The sequence below is a fragment of the Arachis hypogaea genome, chromosome 1, assembly GCF_003086295.3.
Source record: "Arachis hypogaea cultivar Tifrunner chromosome 1, arahy.Tifrunner.gnm2.J5K5, whole genome shotgun sequence".
NCBI classification, from domain to species: Eukaryota; Viridiplantae; Streptophyta; class Magnoliopsida; order Fabales; family Fabaceae; genus Arachis; species Arachis hypogaea.
Genome location: NC_092036.1, coordinates 43,354,044 through 43,360,811, shown reverse-complemented (window position 1 = coordinate 43,360,811; position 6,768 = coordinate 43,354,044). Strand labels below are relative to the sequence as shown.

Here is a 6,768-nt window from a genome sequence, read left to right as displayed (position 1 = left end):
AAAAAAAAAGATAAGATTTTTGAAAAGATATGATTTTTATTTTTGAAAAGATTTGATTTTTGAAAACTTAACAACTAAGATATGATAAGATAAAAATTTTGAAATTAAAATCTGAATTTTTATTTTAAAATTTCAAAAATTAAGTAAAAAGATAAGAAAAGATATTATTTTTTTATTTATGAATTTAATGATGAAAGAGAAAAACATACAAAAGACACAAAACTTAAAATTTTTAGATCTAGCACCCCTAATTTTCGAAAATTTTGGAGGGAAACACAAAGGGATACCAAACTTAAAAATTTTAAGATCAAGACACAAAAAAGACTCAATAACACTTTGAAGACTAACAAGAACACAAAGAACAAAATTCAAAGACTCAAAGAACTCAAGAACATAAAAAGGACACGAAACTTAAAATTTTTAGAAAACCAAAATACAATTTTCGAAAATTAAAAGAAAAGCAATAAAAAAACACTAAACTTTTAGATTTGACACAAGATTTAACCAAAGAAAAACTATTTTTGAAAAGTTTTTGAAAGGAAGATACCAAAAAATCGAAAATTGCTATAAAAAATAAATACAAAGACTCAAAGGCCACGAAAATTTAACCAAAAACAAAATAAACGACTCAAACACCAAACTTAAAATTGAAACAAGCTTCAAACAAAAAGACACTAATTTTGAAAGATTTTTAGAAAAAGGACTCAAAAATTTAGAAAATTACCTGTGACACAAGCAACAAGACTCAGATCAAGAACAAAAATTGAACCAAGAAAAGAAAGAATATTTTTGAAAAGCTTGTTGATTTTTTTTTCGAAAATTGAAGAAAAAGAAAATAAAATTAAATGACTCAAATAAAATAAAATAAAATAAATTATCTGATCTAGGGAGCAAGACAATTCGTCAATTTGTCCAAATTCAACAATCCCCGGCAACGGCGCCAAAAACTTGGTAGCACGAATCCCCACACCTTCGTACTGTTGTACCAGCAAGTGCACTGGGTCATCCAAGTAATACCTGAGCGAGTCAGGGTCGATCCCACGAGGATTGTAGTTTGAAGCAAGCTATGATTATCTTGCATATCTTAGTCAGGCAGATGAAAGAGTAGGAGATGTTGGTATGTTATTTTTAATTCCCTAAAAAGGAATAAATAAAAAGGGTAATTAGAACTCAGAAGTTGTGTAAACTATGAAAAGAGAATGGTTAAGGTTTGGAGTTGCTTAGCCTTTCTGAATTTACTCTGGTATTATTGTCTTCTCTGCTTGTGAATGATTTTTTTTTCTGGCAGGCTGTATCTGATCAACGCCATAGGCCATGGTAATTGATCTCCTCTGCTACAGATTGAACGCCATCGGCCGTGGTCATCCAATCTGATGAAGGGTGAAGCGCTAGCAAGTCATTCTCCTGCCGATCCTACGTAAAACGCCACAGACAATGTCAAATCTTCCAGATCAGAGAACGCTGCTTCTTTGGATTCTAGCCTATACCACGGAGACCCTAATCTCTCCGAAAATCGGCTGAACTGGTGTCTTGAGAAGTCTCCAATGAAGTCGTGGATTAACCGTCTGAGAGATATATAAACATAGCTATTGGCTCGTGCTTTTCAGTCACGTATTCAGACGAACTCAAGTAGATACGGGTGTTTGTCAAGTACGTTTGTCTTATTATGATGAAAAGAGCTTATTGTCATTGATCATCCTATTCACCATGTTGAAGAGCGGATATACATCTTAGAAATAAATCAAACACGGATCGAAGAAGAAATAGTAGTAATTTTACTAATTCATAGGACTCAGCAGGACTCCTCCCCTCAACCTAGGAGGTTTAGAAACTCATATTGAAGTAAAATATAATGTAAAATGTGTAAAATCTGTAAAAGATGTGAAGAAGGTGATAAAAGGTTCGAATAACATAAATTTAATCCTTTAAATACTAAACAAATTACTAGTAAGGGTAAAACAGTATATTTAGTGCTAAGATCCACTTTTGTGACCCACTTGGTGAGTGTTTGGGCTGAGCTTTGATAAGATTCACGTGCTATGAGATCTCTTGGGCATGGAACGCCAGCTAGGGGGTCCTCTCTGGGCATTTGGACGCTTGTCTCTGCTCTTTGGGCGCTGGACGCCTGGATCGGAAGGCGGCAGGAAGCTGGCGTTAGACGCCAGTTTTGGGCCTTTCAATCCGAAGCAAATTATAAACTATTATACATTGATGGAAAGCTCTAGAAGTAAGCTTTTTATAGCCATTAAGAGCGCTCCATTTGGACTTCTGTAGCTCCTGAAAAGCTCTTCCGAGTGCAAGGAGGTCAGATTTGGACAACATCTGTAGTGCTTTCTCTGTCTTTGAATTAGACTTCTGCTCCAACTCCTCAATTTCAGCCAGAAAATACCTGGAATTGTACAAAATCACAAAAACTCATAATAGAATCCAAAAATGTGAATTTAACACTAAAACTTGTAAAAACTTAATAAAAACTAAATAAAACATACTAAAACTATATGAAAATGATGCCAAAAAGCGTATAAAATATCCGCTCATCAATGAGACAAATTATACTTTGGTTCTTGATAGTCCAAGGTTCCCTATGAATCATATCCATTGAAAATTTGAGCCAATGGCTGAAGTTAGCACTTAGAATAGGATATTAAAATAGTATGTTTACCTTCTTGGAAGCCTCCTAATAACAGTCTCATCAGGATCAAAGGGCCTATTTGTAGCAGCGAGAACAAGTACACGCTCTTTATCTGTTGTTCGCAAACCATCCCAATTTATCATGAACTCATTCTTTATTTTGATGCATAATCTCATGTTCTCCAGGAGTTTCACGTCTTCCAAACATACTGTCGACCTGACACAAAAAGAAGATTAAACCATGAATAAATAATCAAAGAAAGATAACAGAAAAGGAATACACATAAATGTGATACTAACCTCATCGACAAAAATAACACTTGGGGAAGTCTTGCTGGCTAGAGAAAAGACAGAAAAGAAGTCTCTACCTTAGCCAACTGTCCTTTGCTAAAGAGTTCAGGTCTTTGTAGAGGAAGCATGACTAACTCTTTTAAGGTGTCCTTCACATTTTCTAAAGTTCCAATATAATCTAAAGTGACTCTAATATCACTTTGAGGAATCACATCAGCAAGTAGTTTTTTCTCAAATTCATTCTCAGTAATCACATCCTGAGCAAAATGGAAGGAAAAAAAGAAAAACAACAATAAATATTAAGAATTGAAGAATAGTCCCCATATATTACAGTAAAGAACCACCATCAAAACAAGTAGTTGAAGTTCCATCTAAACAATATGTTTACGAAGCTACAATGCAAAATTCAATTACGATTGGCCATGGTTGCTGAAGATTTGATTCAAACAGTAATAAGGACAACAAAAGAGATAAAAATTAGTGATTAGATTACCTTTAGTGATTTTTTTGAATTCTTATTTTCACCTTCAATGTCCTACAGAAATGTTCAGCCCATACTTAAGTCTAAACCAATAAAATGTAAAATAAATGTTACAAGACGAATTTAAGTTTATATAAATAAAATATAAAATAGTATTTACAGGTGAACTTAAGTTCACAAAATTTTGTTTGTTTTATTGTTTAATTTTCTTAGGATGATATATAAAAATTATTGGACGTCATAAAAGACTTATCCCTTTCAAAAGTTGACGGTCTTAAAAACATCATTAGAATTGAGCCATTGACATCAGTTTAAAATCATATTTCATCTTCCTTCGAATGTTGACGTTTTCAAAAATCTCTTAATAGCATCTAATGGTAGAGAGCCAATTTCTCTATGAATCAATATTGGTAAATAAAATTAAGGTCTAATAGATTAACTAACCCAATGTTACTACCACACACACATTTTTTCATTGAAACGCCAAGTAAAAAAATAATTAAAAAAAATCAAAACACACCCACCGTTTGTTTTCCATTACAATAAATTTATTAAGACCATCAAAATTAGTATCCTAAAATTCAAATAGGAATAAAACTTCCATGTAATTAACATTTGCTTCACTTCCATTTCTACATCACTTGCAACATCGAGAAACAGCGAAATAGCAAGGGAACCAAAATAATGAACTTTATCACATAAGAATAGAGAAACAACGAGGGAGTAAATACGTACCTTGTAGTGTTTATGGTGAAGGTTGAGCGCCAATTGAAGGAGAGGCAACAACGATTGAGTGAAGAGCGAGAGAGAGGCAACGAAGATGGTGGTAGGGTTTGAGAGAGAGAGAGAGTGTGTGTGTGTCGAGGGAGAGCCCGACCAATGGAGGGTGCTCTGACGGAGGCAACGCCGATGAAGGGTTGCAAGAGAAGGTGCGAAGGTTGCGAATCCAAGGAGGAAGCTTGGGATAGAGGGTGTGAGGGTTGCGACAGAGAGGAGGGTTGCGATAAAAGGTGTGAGAGGGTTGCGATAGAGGGTTGCGATAGAGGGTGCAAAAGGGGGCTGGGAGAGAGGGTTTTCAGTGATGAGTTCTTAGGCTGCATTTGGTTATGAGAATCGAATAAGACATCGAGAACAAGATCGAAAGGCCAGAGGAACAAAAATTAGTATTCTTGTATTTTGTTTGGTAAAAAATTAAAACAAATTATAAAAGTCTAATTTATTCTTATTTTTTATTTTAAAAATTTGAGAAAAAAATTATAATAATAAAAAATATAATTATAAAAAATTTACAAGAATAATAAAAGAAAAAAAAAAAATAAGTTGTGTCTCTTGTTATTATTTTTGTGTCCTTCCTGTCAAGATGAACGCAAAAATACACTAATTTAGTGTCTCTATCCATATCTCATCTACCAAATATAATTTTGGGTATGTATTCCTGTTTCAGTGTCTTGTACCTATAAATAAACATAGTCTTAATGATGAAGGATGTTCGAAGGTTCTCACATATAACGTGAGTGAAAGGGTTCTCACTTCTCAATAGGATTATCTTCTAAATATAACAAATTAAAGTGTTTGAAAAAAAATGAGTGAAAAATTAAATTTTTTGTTCAAAAGTATGTTTATTTTTCTTTATAATTATGCTTTTGAAATGTGACCAAAAAAAAAAAAGTGACCAAACTCATTGGTGGCACGCTTCCTAAACTTCAAATCCACCTTCAACGGAGGAATTGACATGTTATTTAGTATTGTTTAAGGCATAATACATGTTTCATAAGGTTGCATCTATAATTATTCTATATTCTTAATATGATTTTTAAATATTACAAAATGCAAGTGCATGTAAGGTAGATGGCAATAAATGAACATTTTTTAGTAACTTGGCAATTGTGGAATTTTTCGCTTCGCCAGCACTTGTTCAGAGAGAGAGACTGTTGTAGCTAAGCCAAATGTTAGAAGTGCGAACTGTTTGTGTTGGTGTTCTTTCAATTCAGCATTCAACAACATATGTATGTGTTTTTCAACTTCATTATTAAGCCTTTGGGCTGATTAGGTTGTTATATTTAGGAAGTTTTTCTCGCTGCAATAATGATAATGCTCTAATATATTCAAAGCTTGTGAGAGTATAAAATCAAACAAAACTTAATTACTATTGATAGAGAAAAGACAAGGAGTTGATGTGGTATATATAATGCGATGAATACGGGACAACTGATTGATTTCATTTGTTTTCAAAGTTGGCAATACATATTTTTAATTAATTAATAAAACGTTTATTAGTTAATAATAATTAAAGGAAAGTATTATTATAATCTTTTTTTTTTTTTGCTGTAGTCATCCGTAGCTGACAATCAAACTTTGTTTTTAACATTCAAATTTAGACGCAATAAGTACCATGATTAAAAAGTACACTGTTGTAGATTAAAAAGAAATTAGAAAATAATCAGTCTATGTTTCCGTAAATATAATTAAAAGTAAAAAAAAAAAAACTTAGTTGAGCTCTTTAACTAAATTAACATGTCATTTTACTAAAATTAAGGATATAACTGGATCAAATTGAACCAACATATTTGACAATTTAAACCAAAATTAAAGGAACTGGGTCAAACGATAATTCGAGAATAACCAATATATAATTCCTTTTCAAACAAAATGAAATGTATAATTTTCCATTTGAACATACAAATTAAACACACTAAATTTTCCAACAAGTTTACGTCCCAAAAGTTTTATTCCGAGAGTTTTTTTTAGTTACCAAAGATTTTAGATATGGAGTGACAGTAACAGTTTGGATTTTGGTGTAGAATGATGATGAAGTTAGAGAAAAGGGGAACCAAATCTAGCATGGCTTTTGTTCAAAGAATTGAAGAAACATACTTATCTTCCTTGCTAATCATATTGTCTTCACAATAATTTATTTTATTTTATTTTATTTTTTTATAAAGGGATTTTGCAAAAGAATAGCCCTGAACGTAGGAGTTAATGCCTTAATGATGACGAGCCCTGTCTTTCCCCCTCACATCTTGACTATCAGTAACCATTTAGGAGAGTTTTCAGGTATGACAAGCCATTTACTGGCATAGCGCTATGTAAGTGTGCAGAGCCATTCAGATATACATTAAAGAATTTGAACGATGTAGATTTTGTGTTAAGTTTGTGATGTAGACTCTAATAGGAATGGTGCAGGGTGCTCCTTTAACCGGTGGAACCCATAACCTTGGCAGATCAATTTAATGACCTGTTGTGTGTCCTTGCATTGGATATTGTCATTTTGGTAAGTCAATGCTAAAGCGGAGCCGTCAGCTGACAGTTGTAGCCAATACAAAAATTGGGCTATGCATATTTGTTGGATTTTGTCGACTTCACAA

General features: G+C 32.9%; 1 protein-coding gene across 1 annotated transcript; it reads right to left on the bottom strand.

The window, feature by feature from the left end:
• Window positions 1-1,755: 1,755 nt before the first annotated feature.
• LOC140183944 (uncharacterized) lies at window positions 1,756-4,436 on the bottom strand. Its single transcript, XM_072233780.1, has 4 exons — window positions 4,139-4,436; window positions 2,932-3,179; window positions 2,663-2,848; window positions 1,756-2,389 (listed from the first exon to the last, which is right to left on the bottom strand). The coding sequence occupies exons 2-4, from the start codon at window positions 2,934-2,936 to the stop codon at window positions 2,155-2,157; spliced, it is 426 nt and encodes a 141-aa protein (XP_072089881.1). The 5' UTR covers window positions 2,937-3,179; window positions 4,139-4,436; the 3' UTR covers window positions 1,756-2,154.
• Between the last annotated feature and the right edge of the window lie 2,332 nt (window positions 4,437-6,768).

Excerpts from the sequence above, each read along its gene's own strand:
- LOC140183944 (XM_072233780.1), bottom strand. Across the intron at positions 2,390-2,662 it reads ATTAGGAGGCTTCCAAGAAG|GTATTTTCTGGCTGAAATTG; the intron begins GTAAACATACTA and ends GTACAATTCCAG.